The sequence below is a fragment of the Centropristis striata genome, chromosome 7 (genome assembly GCF_030273125.1).
Source record: "Centropristis striata isolate RG_2023a ecotype Rhode Island chromosome 7, C.striata_1.0, whole genome shotgun sequence".
Classification (NCBI taxonomy): domain Eukaryota; kingdom Metazoa; phylum Chordata; class Actinopteri; order Perciformes; family Serranidae; genus Centropristis; species Centropristis striata.
Genome location: NC_081523.1, coordinates 6530715 through 6558007, shown reverse-complemented (window position 1 = coordinate 6558007; position 27293 = coordinate 6530715). Strand labels below are relative to the sequence as shown.

The window sequence follows — 27293 nt, the reverse complement described above, 5'->3', positions numbered from 1 at the left end:
TTACTCAACATTATCGAAGGACAAGCAAAACAAATGTGTGTGAAATGAGTTTTTCTTTGCACCCCTAAGCAGAATAAAGAGAAATAAAATAAGTAGATTAAAAAAAACCTGAATTACATCAGTATCAGTCAAGAGTTGACCATTTAAATAAATGAATAAATAAAAATAAACAGCTAACACTGGGTCTAAATCACCCCCAGCATTGTTTTCTTAATTGGACAACATACGCCGATACAGATAGATACTGATATGTGTGATATATACCAGTATCAGTCGATATATTGGTCAACAGATATATCTGTCTGGCTCTCCTAACAATTTGATTTAAATGGGCATAATTTTAACCAGCTTGTTTCCTCAAAAGACGTAACTCTCTTTCTTTCTTTCTTACTCAACATTATCGAAAGACAAGCAAAACAAATGTGTGTGAAATGTGTTTTTCTTTGCACCCCTAAGCAGAATAAAGAGAAATAAAATAAGTAGATTAAAAAAAACCTGAATTACATCAGTATCAGTCAAGAGTTGACCATTTAAATAAATGAATAAATAAAAAATAAAATAAAATAAACAGCTAACACTGTTTCTAAATCACCCCCAGCATGGTTTTCTTAATTGGACAACATACGCCAATACAGATAGATACTGATATGTTTGATATAAACCAGTATCAGCCGATATATCTGTCTGGCTCTCCTAACAAGTCAATTTAAATGGGCATAATTTTAACCAACTTGTTTCCTCAAAAGACGTAACTCTCTTTCTTTCTTTCTTACTCAACACTATCGAAAGACAAGCAAAACAAATGTGTGTGAAATGAGTTTTTCTTTGCACCCCTAAGCAGAGAAAAACATAACTTAAACCTCTGAAGTCCAGGAGATTTGGTTCAAATTTGTCAACTTCCTCTGTATTAATTTCTGTCTCTGTCATGCATGTGTCACATCACATGCATGGCTCCTTTTTCTCCACACAAACTTGGCTATCAGTCAGATTTTTCATTTTATTTTAATTAACAAAGTATAAAGCTGCCAGGAACCGAAAATACAAACAAAAGACACAGGTGTCTATGGAAATGCACATTTTTTTAACCATTTATACACACAAAAACAGCAGAAAAAATAATAAATAATAAAACTGCAAAACAGTCTATTTGCATATAAATTAAAAATAGTAATAGTTTTCATTGTAGGAAGAGTATCCACTTTTTAAAAATGGTCTAGAAACATAAATGTCACACTGTGAAAGCTCCTATGATTGAACTTTCAACTGGCTTTCTCAGCTTGTCCAGATATCATATATAAATAAACTTATTACTGTAAATAAAACGTGTATTTTCAATAAATAGCTGGACTCCAGAGGGTTAACTATGAATCTATGTGAATGGCATGCAGGTGCAGGTGTCATGGAGTGGGATTATTTATTCTGGTGTCTGGAAACGTCGTGGGCAGGCTTCTTTCTTAAAATAAATCTTTTTTTTTTTTTTTTACAAATGACACAGTTAACACAGGTCTGCTTGCCTCTCACTCATGCGCTCTACCAACAAGAGATGACATCATGTTGGGTCAGCTTGGGTTTTAGTGCTCAGCTTGCTTGCTATCTACATCTGCCATTTCGAGCGCGTCACGTTAGCCTACATTTACTTTTTCTTTTTTTATTTAACGCTGGTTATTTAACCGTCCTGCTGCTGCTGCATGCATGCATGCATTCATGCAGGTGGTGACCTCTTGCAGCACTGGAAAGACTTTGGGTGTAAATGACGTGCGTATTTGCATTAAATGCATGCAAGGTGATAATGCAATCGCGGAAAAATAAAAGTGTGAAGCGTGCAGTCGATGCAGAGAGACGTAGTAAAATGTGGCTCCTGTCATGTGTAGTGGACGCTACACCGTCTCTGCCATTGTGGCTGTGCGTTGATAGTAAAAATCTCACTCACAACAATGAACTGTAGGATGCAATGGACGGTACCACAGTCGGTTTGGACGTGACACACTCACGCACACTGGCCCACATTGCATGACAACGCCAAAGTAACACACAAGACAAGTTTACGCAGCGTCTAACCGTCATGTCGGCTCCAAATAACAAAAACTGCACACTTCATTACAACCTGTCATCCGTTTGCTCTCCATACTCACCCCCTGAGGAACAAACCAACACAGCAAAGCGTCTTCCCCGTCTGCGTAAGTATCCAAATTGCAGCGTAGATTTTTTTTTTTAAGCAGGTGCAAGCATTACCAACACTTGGCTCTTTAGAAAGCAAACCTACGCACTTATAACCCCCCAACGAGAGCTGATGCTGGTCTCACAGCCTCCTGAGTGGAGTGGCGTTCAAACAACAAGCAGAAAAGGCGTCGAAACCAGGCGACGCTGGTTATTTTTTTAACTTCAGGTGCAGCCACTCGTTTATATCCACTCTTTGCTCGCTTTCTTTCTCTTATAGCTTCAGTAGCTTAGCTGGTGAGACAAGAGGAAGTGTCATTTCAGTTAGACGAGCACAAGCTGGCTGGTAAGCGTTAAATGAGAGTGGCGGCTGAGGAGGAAGAGGAGGAGGAGGAGGGGGACAAACAGTGACAGCAACACAACACAGAGGATAAAAAAAACACGCTCACCTTTTGTGCGTGTGCGCAAAAAGTCGTCGTTGTTGGTGCGCGTACTCACTTCTGGAGCATTTAGTCCGTCTGTGAAGATGTCGGTGTGACTTTGCGAAGTGCTGTCAGTTGGTGTGGACTTCCTGAATGACGGAGCAACGAGCTCAACCCCTCGCCGTGTTTGACAGCTACTTTGACAGACAGGCGGAAATAAAGTTGTCTCGCGTCCGCTCGGAGGATGTGCACTTTCTAGGTGTGTTTTGCACGGGAAACCAAATTAATTCTCACGCAAGTAGCTTCAATTTGGTTTACGCAAATTAGATGCAAAAAAAAATACGCGCCATTGCATTTATCTTCCATGATGCTGTTTTAAATAGCAACTGTTTATGTGGAGAGAAAAGCAACAATACTACACCTTATTTTCTTTGCAAATCATTAAAGATGCATGCCACTGAGTCATAGCGATTCTGTTGCAACTTCAGTCATGGCAAACCAGCTGCTGGATTTACTCAGTGCAATGCTGCCACCTGCTGGTAAACTTTTGAAATTCCACAATTCAACAATAAAGCTGCAGGACTTTAGAAGAAGAAGAAGAGTACTTTATTAATCCCACAATGGGGAAATTCAACCTCTGCATTTAACCCATCCTTTTTTTTTTACACACAAGTGAACACACCATGCAAGGAGCAGTGGGCAGCACATTACTGCGCTCGGGGAGCTGTGGAGGGGGGGGGGTTAGGTGCCTTGCTCAAGGGCACTTCAGTCCTAGACCTGTCAGTACCGGGATTCGAACCAGCAACTCTCCAGTTACAAGCCCGATTCCTAACCTCTAGGCCACGGACTGCCCCATGATTGATTTAACTGTGTGTAAATCAATATCAAGAATTCATTAACTCTTAAAGCTTCTGCATAGGGCCCACATATCTCCATCTCGACGTCATAAATTTAATCCTAACTCATCCCCACTGTGCCCCAAATGTAAAATAGAAACTGGCAGTCTCACACATTGTTTGTGGCACTGTGGAAAAATACAGCAGTTTTGGCAGGTCATTGGGCAGGAAATTAATAAGATTCTATCCACTAATAGAAATAACGACCCCTTATACCTACTACTCGGCATATCTGATTTGTCCATCACCGACAAATTTAAAGAAAACTTCATCAAACACTTGCTTTCTGTGCTAGAAAGTGTATTCTTTTAAATTGGATAATGGATAAAGCTCCTTCTAAGGCTCAATGGCAAAGGGTGATACTTGAATATGTTGCTTTGGACTATCTGACATGTAGACTGCACAGCAGGGATGATGATTTTCGTAAAACATGGGAACCCTTTTTGTCATATATTGGTTTGAATATCTCTACCATTCTTGCAAGATGGTTGGTATCGTAGCTGAGAATGCTCTGCCTTGTAAGTGACACCCTACCGTTTAATTGATATGTTTTTGTTTCTGGTTACCTTCTTTGATCATGTGAATGTATCATGCATGGCAGTGCACACTTGGTTTGTTTTACTTGCTTATCCTATTTGTGTAGGATGACTCCTGAATCTCTCGCCTAAATCTGAATTTAACCCTATAAAGCCAATTGTATCTTATTTGATACACAAGTTTTTGAGACCTATACATCATCAGTGTGATATTTTTTTCCTGAAAAACCTGATGTATACATGTGTTGAAGAAAAAAAAACTGAGCAACAAATTGCACAAAAATACAAGATATAGCAAAATTTATATGCAGGTTCCACTGGTGGATCAGTCATTGCTGCGTGAAAACTTCATATCAGCAGATGTATGATGTTGTGTTATATGGAAAAAAATATTTTGCATGTTTGAGGAAAATGTTAAAAGAAAGTAAAGCCTTAAAAGGTTAAAAATGTTGGGTTTTATATGTTTTTGTTAGTTCAAGAAAAACAAACTGTGAGCAACAAATTGCACAAAAAGAACTGTATCAAATATGATACAAATTAGAATCATATATCCCTATTGTTTTTGGATTTTTTTTAAATTATCTGTCAGCAGGTTCAATAAACACTCCAGTTTAAAAAAAAGAAGAATTTTCTGGCAATTATTTAATGGTTCAGGCTTTATAGGGTTAAATATGTATATGTTTTTTGTTTTTGTTTTTTTGTCATGTATGTGTTCCTGTTTTGTCTTTTGAAAATTTAATAAACATATATTTAAAAAAAAAAAAAAAAGAATTCATTAACTCAACATACATTCAGGGCGATTAACACTTTGCTTTACTCTGGGCAACAATATTCAAGGGCCCCATCATCACGACCCCAGAATTACCATAATCTGGCAAAATATAGAATACATTACAGTCATATACAGTTAATATCCTCAATACATCAATAACTGACTGTCATCAAGTGCATTTTCATGTACAGATGTGCAAACGCTCGAAATAGAAAAAGATAGGGAAGGAAGTGTCCTTAATTTTCACAAAAAAATAAGTAAGCAACCGCTTTCAAAGCATCCAGTATTTATTTAACAACACCTATTCCCAACAGCACAAATGTATTGAATTGATAGAGCTGTCATAGAGGAAGACAAGACACAAACAGAAATCAAGAATCTAGAATCAAGAAGCATTTTGGTCCTCAGCTCTTTTTTTTTTTTTTTTTTTGATCAATGTCTTTTTTTATTTTTCACATTTTTCAAATATAACAAACAAAGAAAATACAATTCACACATGAGGCATTCAAGTCTAGTTCCTGTCCAATCAAAAAAACCTCCCAATGCCCCCCACCCACATGTACTGGACCCCAAGCTAATTTCAGTACACCGACACATACACAAACTAGGTAAATAAAAAAGGAAATCACAAAGGAGAGAGAAAAGAAAAACAAAACAAAACAAAACAAACAAACAAAAAAAGATACATATATAAATTTGGGTTACATAGAAATGTTAGTAGCTGCCATGCTTTCAACAAAGGAAATAAATGGCTGCCAAATGACATAGAATTTCCTGGTGGTCCCTCTTACAATATATCTATTTTTTTCTAAGTGAAGATGAATCATGACCTCCCTAATCCACTGGTCATATGTTGGGGGGAAAGCATCTTTCCATTTAAACAGGAGAAGTCTCCTGGCCAACAAGGAGCAGAAGGCCATCATGCCGAGGTGGTTCCCAGAAAAGTGGCACCAACCGGAGCCACACCAAATAGTGAAATCAGCGGAGATGGGTGCAGTCCTCAGCTCATTTTAAACAGAAATAACTTTTTTTTGGGCAATTTTGTGTCTTTTTAAAAATAATTTTGTGTCTTTTTTGGTCATTTTGTTTCTTTTTTAAGTAATTTATTTTTTTCTGTAATTTGGTGTCTTTTTGGGTCATTTTGTGTATTTTTTAAATAATTTTGTGTCTTTTTTTGGTAATTCTGTGTATTTTTTGGTCATTTTGTGTCTTTTTTGTAATTTAGTGTCTTTTTAAAGTAATTTAGTGTTTTTTCATTCATTTGGTGTCTTTTTAAAGTAATTTTGTGTCTTTTTTTATAGTCATTTTGTGCCTTTTTTTGGTCATTTTGTGTCTTTTTATAGTCGTTTTGTGCCTTTTTTAAGTAATTTAGTTTTTTCTGTCATTTTGTGTCTTTTTTTTAGTAATTTTGTGTCTTTTTTTGGCAACGGCTCTGATGGACAGTTTAACATATAAGCGACAGATAACCAGATATTTTGCTTGTGCCCACACTGCCCTGGGCCCTTTAGAAGTCGAGGGTTGCCCATTTGGTTAATCCGGCCTTGCTTTCTAGGTGTGTTTTGCATGGAAAACCAAATTAACTCTCTTGCCAGTAGCTTCAATTTGGTTTACCCAAATTACATGCAAAAAAAAAAAAATGCGCCATTGCATTTATCTCCTGTGATGCTGTTTTAAATAACAACTGTTTATGTAACGAGCAAAGCAACAATACTACACCTTATTTTCTTTGCAAATCATTAAAGATGCATGCCACTGTGTCATAACGATTCTGTTGTAACTTCAGTCATGGCAAACCAGCTGCTGGATTTACTCAGTGCAATGCTGCCACCTGCTGTCACACTTTTGAAGTTCAACAATTCAACAATAAAGCTGCAGGACTTTCACTGTGTGTAAATCAATATCAAGAATTCATTAAGACCACATACCTTAAAATAAATAAATAAATAAATAAAACGCATAAGTGTAATTGGGACAGTTACCTGTTACAGTTTCCCAAAATATGTCTTGAAAATAAAATAAAAAGTATCAGTGTCACAAATGTACTAACTCTAAATATATATATTTTTAAAGATTTTAAATAGAAGATTACTAATTACAGTTTCCCAATATAAGTATCACAAATCACAAATGTAATAACTCTACATATCATTTTTAAAAAAACCAAAGATTTAACATGGAAAATTACATCTTGCCCGTTACAGTTTCCAAAAATATGTCTTTACAGTAAAAAAACAAAACAAAAACAACAACAAACAAACAAGGACCAGTATCACACATTTATTAAGGCCACAAACCTTTAAAAAGCAGACAATGAAAACATAACAAAGTGAATATGGAAAATTACCTTTACCTTAAAAAATAAATAAATACAAATTTAGTTGGGAAAATAACCTGTTACAGTTTCCCAAAATATGTCTTGACAGTAAAAAAGAAAAAAAAACAAGTGTCATTATCACAAATTTATTAAGACCGCATACCTTAAAAATATATTTAATAAGGAAAATGACCACAAAAATTATATGATATCTTGAAAAAATTTCCCACTGAAATGAACAATTAAAACTAATTCGAATCCCCCTTATTGAAAACAACATTTAGACTTGTTTTATATGTATTTCATTTTTATCTATTTATTTTTGTATTTATTTTTATTTTATTTCAACTGCTCCGAATTTACATTTATATTGATGTTATTATTATTATTATTATTATTATTATTATTATTATTATTATTATTATTATTATTATAAGTTTTGCTGTTGATTGATGTTCCCCTTGCATTCTTTCTACACTTATGCAAGGTATGTACCGTGAAAAACGTGCCAGAAATGTTTATTTTTGTAATTTTCAATAAAGCATTGAAAAAGAAAAAAAAAATAACAGAAAAAAAATTAAAGAGAACCGGGAGCCAACACAAAAGAGACCCGGAGCAGTTCGGAAACATGCCTGTTTACATGTTGTACCGTAGATTCCAATACGCAAACAAAAAACATGCCGATTAATGACTGGTATGTGTGATGTTGAATAATTTAATTTAAATGTGTGGAAAACCCCCCAATTAAATGTGTTTTTAAGGTTATAAATTAACATTACAGACATTGTGAACAGGCATAAGGTCGGACAGCTTGATCCTCAGAGGTCCTGCCAGTTGTAGGCGCTGTTCCAAGCAAAGCTGCAAAAACACAAATCGATTGTTTATTTTGTGTTTGTTTACATTTTCCAAACGATCAAATGGCTTCGACTCTGCTGTCGCCCATGGTGGATTATTACAACGATGAAGAGGAGCTGGACAGCGTGGATGAAGACGACGAGCGGAGCTTCAGAGGGAGAGACTCAGAGGAAGGTAACGATAAAAAACAAGCAGCCTGACACTCGGGCTCGGTCTACTTGTTGGAAACGGGACGGAAGCGCGCCATTTAGTGCGTAAATTTAGCTATATTTATAATGCAGCGTATATGCGAAATTAAGCTCGATTGCGATTAGTTTCTCTTAAATCTACCGCTCACACTGAGTCAATAACTTGAGCGCTGATAGATTTTAGATGACAGAAAATTAGCTCACGGTTAACGCTGATAATACAACAAACGCGTTTGTTTACATGCTTAGAAAGGCGCCTTCCAACTAAAATGTATTATTATTATTAACTAGCTGGCGTTTCACTTCTAGATTAAGATTACGATTAATCACTTTATTAAACCCTTTATCCTTTTTTTACACACAAGTGAATACACCATGCAGTGGGCAGCCCATTACTGTGTGTACGGGGGGCTATAGGTGCCTTGCTCAAAGGCACTTCAGTCCTTGACCTGTGATGTGTTGACCGGGATTCGAACCGGCGACTTACAAGCCCGATTCCTAACTTCTAGGCCACGGCCACGGACTACCCTAACATTACGCTAGCATCACATAAGGCGACTTTAACCGCATTATTGGGCAGATTTGTGTTATTGTGGAATAATATAAATAAATAGTTGCCGACGTCACTTCACTGTCAGTTAAATAGAGCTACCGTTAATCGTGTTGCAGCCAACGGTCAGATAACTGACGTTCCAAATGGGGTACATAGCGTTAATTAGCCAAGTAGCTACGTAACGTTAGCTGGGAGCATTGACAGGTCGGCAGGCTGCTGCTGCTGTGTCCACTGCTCTGCCCTGTTCACTACTATCAGTGAGACAGGACGGACAGCAGTGAGACAGGACGGGTAGCAGTGAGGGAGAAAGAAAGACAAGAAGACAAGCAAGGCGATGACAACACTACAAGGTTAGCTAGACAACAAGCTGCTGGCTGGCTGGACTTCTTTTTCTTCCTTCTCTTCTCGGTTCTCTAAGGCTTAACTCCGCGAGCGAGAATCGGGTTTAAAACAGCAGCGGAGCTAACTTATAGCTAGCACATTTAATGCTAACCGAAAATGAAAGCTGCTGTGTCAGCTTAACACGGCTGGGCCTTACCTTATCTTACCTTCTCTTACCTTATCTTACCTTACCTTATCTTACCTTCTCTGGTGTCTGTCGGGGTTTTGAAGCTATCGCCGGCTGACCTGGAGTAAACTTGGCCCCCCAAGTTTGCCACATCGCACGAGTCCTAAACATGTTATCTTAGAGCATGGGTCTCAAACTCGCGGCCCGCGGGCCAATTGCGGCCCTCGTGACGATATTTTATGGCCCCCACCTTGATATGAAAGTTTAATGTGAGTTTTATATGAATGGCACTTTACCGTGTTGTGTGTGGAAGGTCCCTTTAATTACTTTTTTGGTAATTTTGTGTCTTTTTTTAAAATAATTTTGTCTTTTTTTGTGGTAATTTTGTGTATTTTTTTTTAGTAATTTTGTGTCTTTTTTAAAATAATTTTGTCTTTTTTTTGTGGTAATTTTGTGTATTTTTTTTTTAGTAATTTTGTGTATTTTTTTTGTTTGTAATTTTGTGTCTTTTAAAAATAATTTTGTGTCTTTTTAGTAATTCTGTGTCTTTTTTTTTGTCATTTTGTTTCTTTGTTAAGTAATTTAGTGTTTTTCTGTCATTTTGTGTCTTTTTTAAAGTAATTTAGTGTTTTTTCAGTTAACTTTAACATGTCTTTACGTATATATTTTTCTGTCTTGTATGCTTGTTTTACTTGCTATTCAGCACTTTGTAACGTTTTGCTTTGAAAAGTGCTCTAAAGTTTATTATTATTTATTATTATTATTTCTGTCGCAAGTTACATTAATGTCATCGGATTATATTTACAAGCATTAGCTTTGTATAGCTAAACTTTTTTTCTCTGCTGTCTAGCCGAGGATATATAGTGTACTACCTTTCCTTGGCTAAGTGGTATCTTCCCTGGTGTCCTCTTCTAACAAAACCGGAGAGCATTCCCAAGCAGGGTGTGCACCATTACCTTACTGGTCCCACGCACGCCCTTTGATCTGTACAACTGTCTGTCTGTCTGCTTTTAATTTTAGATGTGAAATAGTTTTGAATCCTTCTTCTCCTGACCTTTTTCCAGACACAGAAGATGCCAGTGAAACAGACATTGCCAAGCACGACGAGGAGGACTATGTTGAAATCAAAGAGCAGTAAGTGATTTGCCAGCTATGGATCATCGCTTTTAACCTTTTTAATACTCAATAATTTGAAGGTGAAAGTCTTGAATGCTTGCCCAGGAAGTTGAAACGCCATATCAGCTCTTGTTTACTTCATTGCAGAATGTACCAAGACAAACTGGCCTCTCTGAAAAGACAGCTGCAGCAATTACAAGAAGGTAAACACTTTTATTCCTTATGACTGAAGGGTGTCAGGGATTTCCCAAATGTGAATAACTGGGATGGGGTTTGTGTGAGCATTGGAGCTCAGTTCTTTTTTTTCTTTGTTTTTGAAGGGCACAGCCAGATCCTAAATGATTACTCATGGTTCATGGTTGGGGATTACATCATCCAGCCACAAAGGCAGTTTCAGAGGCATCTTAAAAGTGCAGCCACTGTCTCTGGCTAAAAAGAGAAATCAGCTGGAAAATGATAACTGATGAGCCATGACAACCCCATTTGAAACGTTCAAGTCTGTCTGTTCTTGCTGATTCTTGCTGTTTTTGAACAGTAAATTGACAGTTTAGAAACAGTGGAGTGGCATGTTTGAAAATCCAAATGTAGGTGGGTGGTTGACGTGACGCTCAATTTTTGTGTTCCCAGTGACAAATATTACAAAAATTTGATAATATTTCATTAAAATTAATGTTTTAATATGCAGTTCATTCTTCTACATCTAATCCATCTGCAAACAATGAGAATCGTTCTTCAACTATGCAAATATTCTGATTTGAACATGACATTTGTCCACCGGTGCAACTGTCCTAGGTAGCATTACTTATCTTAAAACAACTGTAATTTAATGAAAAATTAATCTAAATACATTAAAATACTTGAATGCATGTCATACGAGTGTTTACTTAATGAATCTAGAGGATATAAGTGTAAAGGTCCCTATGTAGAGTTATTATGACACATTACATTTTGTCTGCAAAACTGGTGTCCTCCTGGAGCAACGCCATTATGTTATGTTATAATATTTTTATCAATTTACATTGATTGATCATTGAAAAAAGAGTAAATTGATAAAAATATTCATAACTAATATGCCTTGGGCTTATCTATCTTATCTGTCCAACATTCTCTGAATTAAATAATGACATTCTTTATTTTGTTGCACCGGTGGACTACCACACCAAAAAGTTAATAATATGCTAAATATATGAAGAATTAGAAATGGACACATTCAGTTTTGAATTATTCACATATAAGGGAATATAATTGTATGTCGTTTGACATATATTTTTGAATTATTATTTTTTTCACTTTGAATTTGAGTTCACGTCAACCACCCAGGTGCAGTTTCAGTTTAATCTAGTTGAGAATGTGGCTGGGTGATGATAGTAGCAGGTAGATGATGCCAAAAATTACAGGCGAGTTGTCTATGAATATTGGTGTGATTCTCATGAAGCCAGTCTAAGATATGTCTGTGAAATTATAAGGACATACTTTATTAAACTAAATATATTTCACTTTTATATGAATGAACAATATAGCCATAATGAGGTACAATTCATTATTTTGTGTTAAAATAATATTTTTTATATATATTTTTAAACATATTTTTGTCAAAAGATATAGTTAAGATAAGCCATTAGTTGCTTAAATAACAAAAAAAAAACCTTTTATATCAGGGATGAAATACTAAATAAGATAAGATAGAACTTTATTAATCCCGAAGAAAATTCTGGTTCCAGATTGCTTCAAGCTACAAAAACAATTACAATACAGGATAATATAAGAAAAACAATGAATAAAGTAGGTAACAATATATAATATAAATATAACAATATCAAAACTAAAAAAGTGTCAAAGAAGAAAAGTGGGTAAAATACAGATGACATGGCAGGATGTAATACACATATATTTTCCACATGATAATAACCATAAAATAGTCAAATCGGTGATTCGCATGAAGCCAGTCTAATTATGTCTGGTAAAATCATAAGGACATACTTTATTAAACGAAATATATTTCACTTTTATATGAATGAACAATATAGCCATAATGAGGTACAATTCATTGTTTTGTGTTAAAATAATATTTTCTATATTTTTAAACATATTTTTGATTCACAATTTCATTACTGTAATGCGTCCAGATAAAATTGTCATGGTTTCCCCACACTTGTATACAGTAAATATTTAGTAAACTTTATGAAAATAAATAAACATTTGTTTAAAATGTATAATTTAACAGAATATAATCAAATATAATGGGTTTTGACAATGTATAAAGACCAAAATCTGAATGAAAATTGATGAGAAAAAATGGTTAAATGTTACGATAATGATAGAATTGTTTGCATTAAAATATGTGTATATTTTCATAAAATACATTTTGGTGATACCAGCTACCCTTTGAGCATATTTAAGTGCTTGCTAAGGAAAAAGAAAACCTTTTTTTTTTTTTTTTAAATGTAAGAATGTGTGACGGTAATGAATTTAGCTCACAGTGTCTCTAAAATGTCAGAAAATACCTTAAAATTATTTAAAAACATTATAAATTCATATTAAACAGTGACTTTAGATTGTATAGGTTATAAAGGGTCAAATAAAATATGTATTCAATGCTCTTGGATTATTGCTATGAGCTGTACCATGTTCATGAGAATCACCCATTGGTGCTGTATTCTAATGCAACAGCTTGTATTGGAGTTTTAATAACTTCAGAAGTTACTGGCGCTCACCCTCCACAAACATTTAAGCCATAATTAGATATTAACATAATACTGAATGCTGAATTTTTTATTCCATCGATCCTCTTGTTTAGTAAATGACACTTTGGCTTTGCAGGAACACTGCAGGAGTATCAGAAGAGGATGAAGAAGCTGGACCAGCAGTACAAAGAGAGACTCCGAAATGCAGGCAAGTTGAGCAATATTTAGACAGAGCACACTTTGCTTTGCTTCTGATGCCTGCACACCAACCATATTTGGAGCAGATTATTCAAATTTTGGACTCCTTCCTGCTTTAATTTGGTTTGTTTGGCCCGGAGAGAACATTGGCAATAAAAAGCGCTGCAAAACAACTGCTCGGAGGTGAGAAATATTGAAAGGAAACCTTCCCAAATGCAAGAGCTTATTGATATAATAAAAGGAAAGTTGCCCGTGGAGGTGTTAAGAGGTCCGATTTCCCACATGGCTGCTGGCAAAAGATTCGTTATAAGCTGTAATGAACTTGTGTGAACCCCTTCGTGTTTTGTCTGCCCGCCTGCTGACTCTTTTATTCCAGAGGCTGTAGCTGACTCAGTCTGAGAACTACAGAGAAGATATTGGTATCATATGAAACCAGAAATAGCACTCCATAGTTATGTTACATTTTATCAAGGGAAAAAGTGATATGGCTGTTTTCAAAGGGGTCTCATGACCTCTGAACTCAATATATCTGAATGAAAATGGATTCATTTCATTTTATATTATGCATGCATACATAATATAAAACAGGGATGAGCAACTTAAATGCTGGAGGGGCCCACAGTTTTTCATGGACACTACCACAGGGCCACATATAGGACCGTGCACTTAACCAGATATGATGAAACTGCATTTAAATATGTTTACAGTGCAGTAACTTACACATATTTCATGCTCAAATGCATATGCACTGCAAAAAAGGTGTGTCTAAAAACAAGATAAAAACACTAAATCTGAGGGAAATGATCTTGCTGCATGGACAGATAATTTACCTTGACAAGATTACTTAAATTACGATTGTTTAATCTAGAAATAAGCATGTTGAACACTTAAAATAAGAAATTAACTCTTAAAACAAGAGAAATTATCTAACACTTCTAAATCTTGGTTTGTTTTATCTTAAGAACCAAATAATTTGCAGTGTATAACAGTATACATAGGAATACAAAAGGTTTGAAGCAATTAAAAAATAACCACTTACTGAGATTTCTTTTTTTTTCAGTGTAAGAACAGCAGACCAACATTAATGCAAGAAGTAATTTTGTGCATTTTTACACTGCACTTTTAAGATTTCATGCTCAAATGCATGTAGTTGTACTGAGGGCCACTTCAAGTGAGGGTGCGGGCCGTATGCGGCCCCCGGGCCTCCAGTTGCCCATCTCTGCTATAAAAGATATATCTACAGTACTATGCAAAAGCCTGTTTTCAAAACGGACGCTTTTATTTTGAAAGGACGAAAAGAGACTCTATCCTGTCAATCGTAAACTAATTCAACTGAGATTAAACTGTAAAGATAACGTCAAGGAGTTCAATGTTTTATGTTTTAGCCCCTGAAGAGGCATGAGGTTATTTTTCATAGTAATCTTGCATATTTAAGTATATTTTGTGTTTAATTAAGTTTTGGATGAAATTAAACTCAGTAATTCATGCTAGCAAGGTTTGATACAGTAAGCTAGTTTTGCTCAAATTAATCCTCTTGTATTCCTGTGTCTTTTATAATTGTTATTGCAACTTTCAGTTTGCAAACTGTAGCTTTATCCAACTTAATTCTCAGCTCATTAACTTATTGGCTTTTATTTTGAAAGGACGAAAAGGGACTTGATCCTGTCGATCATAAAACTAACTGAGATTAAACTGTAAAGATAACATCAAGGAGTTCAATGTTTTATGTTTTAGGCCCTGAAGAGGCATGAGGTTAGTTTCCACAGTAATCTTGCATATTTAAAATATAAAAAATATATATACAGTACTGTGTTTTCAAAACGGACGTTTTTATTTTGAAAGGACAAAAAAAGAGACTTGATCCTGATGATCGTAAAAACTAACTTAACTGAGATTAAACTGTAAAAAAAATGTCAAGGAGTTCAATGTTTTATGTTTTAGCCCCTGAAGAGGCAGGAGGTTAGTTTTCACAGTTATCTTGCATTTTTAAATGTGTTTTGTGTTTGAAACAACAAAGAAGAGTAAGGAAAAATGTATAGTGTCCATCCAGACATGATCATTTTGTAAACATAAAAGAACAGATGAGATTAGTTTTAAAAGACAGTGAGTCATCTGTCTCTCTCTCTCACTGCTCATCCATCTTCCACAATTTGGCTCTTTTAATTATATTAGTTCCTTTAGTTTTGTTGGCTCAGTGGGGTGTGTTTGATCAGCTTTTTCCTTAGCTCGCAGCGTGTGCCAAATTATATGTATTCAGTTTCTTGCTGATCAGAATTGCTGTTTTTTTGTGCCCAGAATGTTCTACAAAACATGGTCTGAATTTCATAGATATTTGTGCTTTTTCTGCTTTAAAACTCTGGGGTCTATGATCGTGCTGTCCTGATCAGATCACGTGAAGTTTAACAAAAAAACATTCAACATTGACACAAAATGACAAAAAAAGACACAAAATGACTGAAAAAAACCCACTAAATTACTTAAAAAAGACGCAAAATGACCAAATAAAAACACAGAATGATCTAAAAAGACACAAAATTATTAAAAAAGACACAAAATTACCCAAAAAAGACACAGAATTACCAAAAAAGACACAAAATGATAACAAAAAAAGACACAAAATGATAACAAAAAAAGACACAATGACCAAAAAAAGACCCAAAATTACCAAAAAAGACACAATTATTTTAAAAAGACACATAATTACTAAAAAAAAAAAAGATAAATTACCAAAAAAAAGTCACAGAATTACCAAAAAAGACACAAAAGTTATTTAAAAAAGACAAAATTATCGTTGGTCCAATGTTTACATTTTCAAGTTCCAAAATGGTTCATTGAGCATAATTGTGGTTTTTATGGTAGTAAATAGTATCATTTTTCAACTCGGATTTCATGATTTTTGTGTATTTTTGGGCTCAATATGTTGATAAAGTAGCATAAATTGAAAAAATAATTGTCAGATCATATAGGTGAAGAAAAAATGGATACCAAATATGGGTATAGTAAACATTTTTCATGTGGTACATGAAGGGCAAAATCAAAAGTATTAAAAAAACGGCCAAATCGGCTTAGACCCTAGAGGGTTAAGCTCCTGTGCTGCAGCCTTCTTGTCTTATCTCGTCTTGAGGGCATCCACAGTTGACTTTAGTTGTCAGAAGTCCGATATAATGTGCCCGTATATTAACATTGAACTGATGATCGTTCCACAAGACCAGTCATGTTTTTCTTTCCCTTTTCCCTTTCAGATCTGTTTCTCCAGCTTGAGGTGAGCATAATTCATCTGGCTGACTGACTGATACAGTATAAATGGAAATGACCTTTTCCTTTTTTTGGTATTACAAGAAAAATATCCCTCCTTTAACCATCTTTTCCATCCCTCAACCTTCTGCAGACAGAGCAGGTGGAGAGGAACTACATTAAGGAGAAGAAGGCAGCTGTGAAGGAGTTTGACGATAAAAAGGTTGAACTGAAGGAAAACCTAATTGCAGAGTTGGAGGAGAAGAAGAAGATGATCGAGAACGAAAAATTAACAATGGAGCTGACAGGCGGTAAGAGAGCCAGAATAAGAATATTAATCAGGAAGCTGCTCAGCAGAAGAGAGAGAAATGGGGTTCAAAAAGTGTGTAGGTGGAAAAGAAAGTTTTTCTCTTAAAACTTTAATATTAACTTGTGTGATTCAAGTTGGACTTTCAGATATAGTACATTATTTCTGTCTTTCCTTTTGAATGTTCTTTAAGGGATGATTGTCATTCTTTTTGAGAGACTTTGACATTATTTGGATGTTATTGTTGGATCTCAGGCATTTTCTCATGGCTTCTTATTTCTGTCATACAGACTCAATGGAGGTAAAACCTATCATGACTAGGAAGCTGAGGAGACGACCCAATGATCCGGTCCCAATACCAGACAAACGGAGAAAACCTGCACCAGATATCCTTCACATAAACTTGCAGTGTCTGATCTGCTACAGTTGGTTTTCAGTTTAGATCAGAGGAAGGCAACATGTGGCTCTTCAGGCCATCTGCAGTGGCTCCCTGTGGCTGTGACCAAAATGTTTATACAAAATAAAATTGTTATATAAATATTTGTTTAAATTTAAATTTTTTAAAACTTTGGTTTAGATCAGGGGTCTCAAACTCAAATTACCTGGGGCGTCTGGAGGCAGTATCAAAATGACCAAAAAAAGACACAAAATGACAAAAAAAAAAAGACACAAAATGACCAAAAAAAGAGACAAACTGACAAAAAAAGACACAAAATGACCAAAAAATACACAGAATTATAAAATAAAAGACACAAAATGACCAGAAAAAGACACAAAATTACAAAAAAAAGACACAAAATGACCAAAAAAGACACAGAATTATTAAAAAAAGACACAAAATGACCAAAAAAATACACTAAATGACTATATATTGTATTACTGTATATTGGTTTGACGCGCTGCTGCTGCTCCAAGGAAGCTGAACACTGAGTCCAGAGAAGTTTAAGGGGTTTTAATAATAATCAGCGGCTTTACACGCAGGTATGATGTTGATTGTGTACACTTTATGGCGAACGTGTATCAAAGCAGATTACAAACGCGATAACAAAGGCGATCGACAAAAATTACGGCTACCTAGACTCGCTGCTCCCTCCAAAAAAACACAAAATAATCAATCAATAAAGCAATATATGGCTCCTACACCTGGTTTAGATGAATCTGTGTGGGGTAAACTGTTATGCATTAGTTGTACTGGTAGTTCCTGCACTTTCTCAAGATATTTTTTGATTCCCAGGGGAATTATTTTGTTTCAGTCAAAGGTCAGGGTCTGTTACATCTGTGGTACTGGCTCAACTTCCTTAACTCTTCACACCTCAGCTAAATTATTTGCTAACAGACGAACAGATAATGGAAGATCTAAGAACACTTAATAAGGTAAGTGCTTCCTAATGTCTTGATAACATGCATGTTCCTGCTGATTGTTATCTTTTACTAATTATGTCTTTTTAAACATTTCACACCTTCTCTTTTACAGCTTAAGTCACCAAAACGGCCAGGTATGTTAATGCTCATCTTCTCCAATTATTTTCCACTTGTAATACACAATGAGTTCTTTGGTTTAGTATTCGCTTTTTTGCTGAGTTAGATAAAATATGCTAAATATGAAACCAAAGCTGTTGGTTAGCTTATCTTAAAAAAGACTGAAAATTAGGGAAACCACTAATCAGGAGTTGATCCAGAAGTAAAGAAATCTGGACTATTTCTCAGCAAGGAGCAGTGACTTCAGGAAGTCTCCCAGCCAAGAAATAGTCTGGCACATAGCCCACCATAATACAGCAACATGTCATTTTTGCAAATGTTTTTGTGTACAGTCATGGAAAAGGACCATTGTTTTCTTCAATTTCTTGTTTATTTTAATGCCTGGTACAACTAAAGGTACATTTGTTTGAACAAATGTAATGATAACAACAAAAATAGCTCATAAGAGTTTAATTTAAGAGCTGAAATCTAGACATTTTCCATGATTTTCTTGATAATAAACAAATTCATTATAAAAAAAAAAAAACATGGAAAATGGCTAGATATCCATCCATCCATCCTCGTCCGCTTATCCGGGGCCGGGTCGCGGGGGCAGCAGGATAAGCAGGGCATTCCAGGCCCATTTCTCTTTTGTATGAAAATGCAACAATTCAAATGAAATGACAAAATGATTAATTATGTTGCCATAAGAAATTACAGTTATTTTAGTAGGAGAGCATTTTGTTCTTTTCATCTAGCTTTAATTTCTTGGCTCGATATCATCGCTTAAATTAAACTCTTATGAGCTATTTTTGTTGTTATCATTAGCATTATTATTATATTTGTCCAAAAATGTACCTTTAGTTGTACCAGGCATTAAAATGAATAATAAATTGAAGAAAAAAAACAAGGGTGGTCTAATTATTTTTTCCATGACTGTAGATTAAACAAACAGCAACAGGTTGAGTATGTGTTATCAGTTTCTGTTTTTTATGCTAAGCTAACTGGAGAGGAGCGTTCTATCGATCTTCTTATCTCCCTCTCGTCTCGGCAAGAAAGCGAAGAAAAGCATGTAGTGCCCAAAAAAAATATTCTTTGAAACAATAGATTATTTGTTAATAAGTTTTGCATGGTGATGCTAATGCTAATGCTAATGCAGGTGTTTCTCCTACTTCAGTGTCTCCCTCGACTCCAGAGCACGTCCCCTCGGCTCCCATGGAGAGCCCCTCCCAGCGCTACGAGGCCCGCATCGAGGAGGGGAAACTTTACTACGACAAAAGATGGTAAAGTTGTAGTTTCATCCTTAAAAGAGACATCTCAATGGGCCTCGTGCAATAACAATTCGTACCACAGATTTGTTCTTAAGTGGCCTGTGCAGCTGATTTAGCAGAACTTGCCCCAGTCAACAATTTTCTTGTATTTTGAATTTTCGTTGATGCAAAAAAAGTTCAACTTCTGAGTGGTCTGTTGTAGGACTCGTGCAGTTTTTTACAAATTGATTGTATATTTCATATACTTTTAAGCAGTTTTGGGTTTCAAAATCCTATATTAATCATTGTAAATGATAAAATAAGACAAAGTAAAGCTAAGAATACAAACACAGGGCCATTGTTTCCCCTTACAACAGGGGTCTCAAACTCGATATTTTGTGGCCCTCACCTTGATATGAAAGTTTAATGTGAGTTTTATATGAATGGCACTTTACCGTGTTGTATGTGGAAGGTCCCTTTAATTACTTTTTTTGGTAATTTTGTGTCTTTTTTTGGTAATTTTGTGTCTTTTTTTTTGTAATTCTGTCTCTTTTTTTTGGTAATTTTGTCTTTTTTTAGTAATCTTGTGTCGTTTTTTGGTAATTTTGTGTCTTTTTAAAAATAATTTTGTCTTTTTTTTTTTTTTTTTTAGTAATTTTGTGTATTGTTTTGGTCATTTTGTGTCTTTTTTTTGTGTCATTTTGTGTCTTTAAATAATTTTGTGTCTTTTTTGGTAATTCTGTCTTTTTTGTCTTTTTTTGGTCCTTTCGTTTCTTTTTTAAGTAATTTAGTTTTTTTCTGTTATTTTTGGTCTTTTTGGGTCATTTTGTGTCTTTTTAAATTCATTTTATGTCTTTATTAGTAATTTTGTGTCTTTTTTTGTAATTTTGTTTTTTTTTTTCTGTCATTTTGTGTCTTTTTTTGGTCATTTTGATACTGCCTCCAGCGGCCCCGAGGTATTTTGAATTTGAGACCCCTGTATTACAACAAAATGCCATTTCTCATATAGCTCAACTCCAGCTTCTTGTGTCACCACTAGATGGCCACATTGCTGCACGTTTGATGTCTTTGCTGTTTGGTTTGGTCATCAAAAGACCTGTTTGAACAAACCTTTTTTTCTGAAGAACAGAAGGAGATATTTCTTAGGAGCCACTTAATAAGTTCTGGTGCTTGAAGCCACTATGAAAATATATATTCAGAGAAGGTGGCTGCAGCTGAATCAGTGCAGCATTGTGCTGTAATCCAGATAAAGAATATGAAAATCCTTGACCAGACACAGCTCTGATGCCCTCCAGTTTGAGAGCAAAGCTCTGCATCAGACATGTGTCAGAACATGAGGTCACGTAAGGAAGGGCAACAATAATAGAGTCCTGTCTTATTAGCGACCGATGCAGACAGAGGAAGTTGAAAGGAACTATGTGCACTATTCTTTCAAGGCAAAGTCTCATTTATTCAACGCTAAAGAAGACACCAGCAGCACCAGAAAGCCTTCACAAAGAGCCGCAGGGAGACACATGCGTCATTATTCTTCAGTGGGCCCTTAATGATCAAGCGCCGTGGTTGTCAGTCTCTTCCCTTGGGTTGGTTCTGTCCTCTGACAGTTCGGAGCCATTAAAAAATAACAGACTTTTTTGTTTTGACTTTCCAGTCCAATTATCTATTTAGTGCCATCTCAGGAGGAATGTGGTTTATTCAGCTGGGTAAAATTATGTCTAATGAACCCCTTTACTGTCTGCACTTATGCCCATCCCTCACTTCTCACCTTGAATGGTGCATTAATGCTGTGTGTTTGTTGTTTGTGTGTGTTTTTAACGCCACCAGGTACCACAAGAGCCAGGCCATCTATCTGGAGTCAAAGGACAACACAAAGATTAGCTGTGTCATCAGCTCAGTGGGGACCAACGAGGTGAGCATTAGTTCTTAACCAGCTCCTGTTGGAGATAGTTTACTGCTTCAACTCTTACAAACAGGCGGCCCAGCGGCCAGGAACTAAACTGTTGTTTGTGGAAAAGTTGTTTATTGTGCAGTTATGGTTGTTTTTATATATTTTTCCCATACCTCCTTTTTATTTATTTAAGTTTTGGAACACCACAAACTAAAAAACTTCCTATGAGGTTTGAACTTTATACAAGCGATACACAATATACATTATTAGACCATTGTTTTCTTCAATTTCTTGTTCATTTTAATGGCTGGTATTTGTTTGGATAAATATTATGATAACAAAAATAGCTGATGAGAGTTTAATTTCAGAGCTGATATCTATACATTTATCATGGTTTTCTTGATTATGATTTTGGTTATTGTCAAGAAAAACATGGAAAATGTTTAGATATCAGCTCTGAAATTAAACTCTTTTGAGCTATTTTTGTTTATTTAAAAAAGACACAAAATTACCAAAAAGACACAAAATTACTAAAAAAGACACAAAATTACTAAAAAAAGACACAAAATTACCAAAAAAGGACAGAATTACCAAAAAAGACACAAAATTACCAAAAAAAGTAAGTAAGGGACCTTCCACACACAACACGGTAAAGTGCCATTTATATAAAACTCACATTAAACTTTCATATCAAGGGAGGGGCCACAAAATATCGTCACGAGGGCCGCAATTGAGACCCCTTATGTAGAAGGTTTGTGGTGTATCCAACTATATGACTTATTCTAAACCCTTTTTTGCTCCTTTTAACTGGTAGTTTAGGTTGTGTTGCTTAACAAGCACATTTTTAGGATTAAGAAGATATCGCACTTCAAACGAAACCTCACACTCAGGCATTATAGGCTCACAGTTCTTCAGTTAATAGCTTTTCCATTTCAGCGTTCCAAATAGGCAAAAATGACAAAATAAAAGGGTTAAATGTGAGGCTGGTGATAATCTCGACTTTCCTAATTGTCAACAAGTCCCACAAAAAGCCAAATGAATTGATCCTAATAACAAGTATTTTCTTGGAGCCAAGGCATGATGTCTTATTTCTCCGTGCCATGGAGCACCGCTGCTGTCCAATTAATGAGGCACGCTGCTGTACTGGCTGACATGTCTCCTCATTACCATGAACACTCACATTGCGGTTTATTTTGACTCCGTAGCACATACACTGTCCTGCTGCTGTAAATACTCACCAGAGCACCAAATGTGTGTGAATATAGTCTCCAACAATCCCACTGTTTACTCCTGCTTGAGTAACATTTGTTATTGACAGTTTTTGTTTGATTTGAACTGTTGACGGTAAGAAAATTAAAGACAGTGTTATCCTTCTTAAAGGGGAGAGATACCAGCCACAGATTTATTTTATATTTCAGTGTTTGACTGCTATCTGTTGCTTATTACACACTCTTATTAACACAAGACTGTCTCTAAGGGTGCTGCACAACTGAGATGTTTGGTCCACTTAATACGAACTCTGGTGCATTATGTGGGATAGTCCGTTTGGTTTTTGCTGGTGTGAACGATCAAACAAACTCTGGTGGGAACCAATGAGCTGAACTCTAGTCCACTAAAAATTAGAGGTCCCAATTCACTTCTGAGTGCACCAGAGTTCGGTTCGCTGCAGGGGGAATGCAAATAAACCAAAGAAAAGCAAGGAACCAATACACAGAGCATTCTGGGTTGAATTTGGGCGCAAATTTGAGAATCAACAGCAGGCACAGTAGTAGCAGGCCTGAAAAATGTGGATAAGAGAATATAAAATAAGTTAGAACTTTGTTAGTCTCGGAGGATTGGTTCTTGACCTTCTTCTCTGGAAATTACAAAAACAATCACAATATAGGACAATATAAGAAAAACAATGGACAAAATAGGTAACAATAACAATATATAACATAAATATAACAATATAAAAACTAGAAAATTTCCTCTGGGGAAATTCTGAAAGGGCCACGGGGGCTACTGCCGGTGTATGTACACTATGATGAGATTCTTCAGAGATTTCAAACAATTAATACTAGTAATGTTATAATACTATATAATATACAAGGAGCACACCTACAACAAGCATTCCTTTTCAAGTATTTATTTATACAGCAACCTATGCCCTTTAACCTGTGTGTGTGTGTGTGTGTGTGTGTGTGTGTGTGTGTGTGTGTAACATGTGTATCTGGAGGAGTGTGTGTGTGTGTGTGTGTGTGTGTGTGTAACATGTGTATCTGGAGGAGTGTGTGTAACATGTGTATCTGGAGGAGTGTGTGTGTGTAACATGTGTATCTGGAGGAGTGTGTGTGTGTAACATGTGTATCTGGAGGAGTGTGTGTGTGTGTGTGTGTGTGTAACATGTGTATCTGGAGGAGTGTGTGTGTGTGTGTGTGTGTGTGTGTGTGTAACGTGTGTATCTGGAGGAGTGTGTGTGTGTGTGTGTGTAACATGTGTATCTGGAGGAGAGTGTGTGTGTGTGTGTAACATGTCTATCTGGAGGAGTGTGTGTGTGTAACGTGTATCTGGAGGAGTGTGTGTGTGTAACGTGTATCTGGAGGAGTGTGTGTGTGTGTGTGTGTGTGTAACATGTGTATCTGGAGGAGTGTGTATGTGTAACTAAATCAGCTCGTCCCAGAGTCGGGGCGCTCTGATGAGAAAACCGCTCACCTTTGGTTTTAGTTTTGACTTTGGAACAGTCAGAAGGATCTGAGAACGCCCGTCGGCTCGTATGGAGTTAATCATTATGTTAAATAGCTAGGAGCCAGACCTAAAAGAGCTTTAAAAGTGATCAGTAAAATCTTAAAATCAATCCTGAAACGAACAGGGAGCCAGTGCAAAGAAGCTAAAATCGGGGTGATGTGATGTCGTCTGTTAAAACCGGTAAGAAGCTGAGCTGCTGCACCAGTTGGAGGCCAGAAAGGGATTTCTGGGAGATGTCAGAGAGGAGAGGAGGGAGTTACAGTCATCTAAACAGGAGAATGTGACAGTATGAATGGCTTCTTCCAGGTCAGAGGGTAACAACATGGGCTTTGATTTTGGAGATGGAGTTTAAATGGGAAAAAAACAGGGCTGGGCAACTTTTTTGATGTGTGTGTCGAATGTGACTCCCAGATTTCTGGCGGTGGATTTTATGTTGGCGGATAGTGGACCGAGATGATAAAAACATGATGTGAATTTATTCCTGTAGTACGCTGGATTTTCAGTATGCCTGTCTATGTTGACAGCTACTTTGGAATCCATTTACTACTAAATGACCATATTGAGGAATCATCTCATCTTTCTTCTCCAGATCTGGGTGAGGAAGACGAGTGACAGTACGAAGATGAGGATCTACCTTGGACAGCTGCAGAGAGGAGCGTTTGTCATCCGTCGACGGTCGGCTGCGTGAAACATTACCCCGCCCCTCCCCAACCAAACCCCCATCTGTTCATTTATTCATCCATCCACCGGCTCGTTCATCCACCGTTTCCTTATTTGGTGCATCTCAGTTGAGTTTGACATGTGTCCTGTTATTCTTCATCTTCCACACTACCCTCCCATACACACACACACACACACACACACACACACACACACACACAGTCTTCCATGTCCATGAGTATCTCATTAGATTGTATCTGTTTTCCTACATAAACCAAATAAAAGTACAGTTAAAGTGGTCAGACACACAACTGACTGTTTTCCAGCATTATTTGTCACTATGTGGCATGTGTGTGAAGGCAGTTTAAAGGTCACTACTTTTATTTTTGTCTCATGCCGTCAAGACATCTTTTCGACACGGTGCGGCCTCATTTACATTCATCATTAAGTTATTTTTCTGGAACAGCCTCACGTTGACACAGAAACTGTTCCACTGGTGACGCGTCATGAAGCAAGCACTGAATACAGATGAGTTAATCGCTTCAGGTTTGGTTGATTATCATGAATCACACGACTGAAGGAGTTACAGTAACCAGAAGTCATGCCATTCTCAAAAACAACAAAATGCCTTTTGCACTGTCATCAAGAAATGGTTGCTGCTTGCTATGCCGTTGGTTTTGTCCTAATATGTTAAAAAGTCCTATGTATTAAACCCTAAATTTCTTATTTGGAAAAAAAACTGTATTTTGAGGTTTTTATGTTCAGATTCTTTTGGCGTTTTATGTGACCCTCTCCATATGTGAACGATCTGGATTAGTTCAGCTGTATTTGCATGTGGACTTGACCTTTGATTTGTACTGTGTTCCATTTTATTAAAATGTTTTTTTGCATTTTATTGATTGGATGAACATGCTCATTGCTTTAGTACTCCTGAAACACACAAAAAAACACACTTGCTGGCATTTAACAAGAGTGAGAACTGGAAATCAAAAGACTGAGCTGAAAGATGCTCAAACAATGCAAAGTCCTGTTTAAATTTTTTGTCATTCAGTACTTGTAGTACTTCAGTACAGTTTTTTTTTTAGTGTCTGTACTTGACTCATATCACCCATTGTCAGCTGGGATCTGCTCCAGCCTTCTGCGACCCAAGTTTGGATCAACGGTTAAGGAGAATGAATGAATGAATGTACTTTACTCAAGTTTTTTGAAAACTTATGACCTTCACTTTATATAAGACAAATAGTCTGCCTTTAACTCTGCTACATTTCTATGACGCTCCCAGAGTACTTGTTACCTTGAAGCATAGCAAATTCATTTTAGTTTTTTTTTTATTCCATTAAAAAAGGGAGAAAAAAACAATTGCAGTAAGCTTTTGCTCCACTCATATTCAAGTGCTAGTACTTATCTGGAATCCATGTCAGAGTTTGAAATTTTGATTCTTATAAATGTTTTTAATGTTTGCTCTGTTGACTGTGCACAAACTTAACTGCCTACAAAAAAAATCTACTGTCAAACCTGAGAGAGCAAGCTGATCTAGCTTGTTTAACCCATTTAGGCGTAAAACGCCTGAAAAAAATGCCTGTAAAACCTCTGGGCGATTTTAAAATAACCCCCTAAAACCTGAAGTTTTTCTGGAAATTCAACAGAAGTGTCAGCGCCTACTAAATATATTTTTCAGCCTCTGTAGCAGATAGAAATGAAATTCAAAAAGTATTTTTTAGAGTTTATACCTGTGGCTTTCATGAGAAGTTGAATTTGTCCAAACCTTCAATAAAGTTTTTTTTTTAAAATCAACATGTTGCATTGCGACACTCCCACATGTATTCTGATGGATTTCATTGGCCAAGAGATCGAAAATAGGTGGAAAAAAACGACAAATACTACAAAATGACGTATCTGCTTTCCCGGCTTTAATGGTAGAATAACGGAACAGCGCCCCCGGTTTTAATGGTAGAAATGCGATAATGCTTTCCCGCCTTAAATGGGTTAAATATTGTAAAGTTCTCTGCACTTGTAGTTGCAGCTTTTATGCTATCGTTGGTCAAATGACTGAAAAGGAGTGTATTTACCCACTAAGCTGTCATGTTGGGACCAGGTTCTGTATGAATCCACTAGTGACGCATAGCCTAGGGCTGGGCGATATGGACCAAAACTCATATCCCGGTATTTTTAGGCTGAATGGCAATTTAAACAAAACATGCAAAGTGTTTAGTTTTAACTCAACGCCACAAGAAATTATCATTAACCTTTTCTATTTAAAGACTTTATCAAAATCAAAAACTTCCACCTTTTGAATCAATTTCATCAGATTCAGATGCTCTTCATCTGCAATCCAAAATACCTCCAAATTACAAAACCATTGTTATTTTTTTCTTAGGACATCAAAAGATATTATATATCGGTTTGGCGGTATTGTCTCTACTACATATCTCTTTCTAAAATATAGCGGTATAACTCGTAATACTGATATAACGCCCAGCCCTAGCATAGCCTACTAATAGTTAGCTTAAAAAAATGCCAAGTAAAGGGCATTTTTTCACAAATATACATTTTAATATTGTCAAAGTCAACAC

General features: G+C 36.1%; 2 protein-coding genes across 3 annotated transcripts in view; one reads left to right on the top strand and one right to left on the bottom strand.

The window, feature by feature from the left end:
• The window catches only part of taok3a (TAO kinase 3a), a 134896-nt gene extending 132088 nt beyond the window's left edge, over positions 1 to 2808 (bottom strand). Inside the window, exon 1 of one of the 2 annotated variants that reach the window (XM_059336672.1) lies at positions 2607 to 2808. The gene's annotated coding sequence lies outside the window, so the exon portion shown is untranslated. Of the gene's footprint in view, positions 1 to 2132; positions 2551 to 2606 lie in introns of those variants that run through there. The other variant, XM_059336673.1, reaches the window with a different exon arrangement.
• Positions 2809 to 7897: 5089 nt separating this feature from the next.
• suds3 (SDS3 homolog, SIN3A corepressor complex component) lies at positions 7898 to 25615 on the top strand. The gene is made up of 12 exons (XM_059336678.1): positions 7898 to 8126; positions 10266 to 10335; positions 10465 to 10520; positions 13138 to 13209; positions 16442 to 16461; positions 16588 to 16744; positions 17031 to 17126; positions 18053 to 18114; positions 18215 to 18236; positions 19376 to 19481; positions 21270 to 21354; positions 24650 to 25615. Exons 1-12 carry the CDS (start codon positions 8015 to 8017, stop codon positions 24746 to 24748), a joined length of 957 nt encoding a protein of 318 aa, XP_059192661.1. The 5' UTR covers positions 7898 to 8014; the 3' UTR covers positions 24749 to 25615.
• Positions 25616 to 27293: the final 1678 nt, after the last annotated feature.

Coding starts and splice junctions, on each gene's coding strand:
- suds3 (XM_059336678.1), top strand. CDS start 8,015: ATGGCTTCGACTCTGCTGTCGCCCATGGTGGATTATTACAACGATGAA. Junction 16,462..16,587: donor ATCTGTTTCTCCAGCTTGAG/GTGAGCATAATT, acceptor AACCTTCTGCAG/ACAGAGCAGGTGGAGAGGAA. Junction 16,745..17,030: donor AACAATGGAGCTGACAGGCG/GTAAGAGAGCCA, acceptor TCTGTCATACAG/ACTCAATGGAGGTAAAACCT.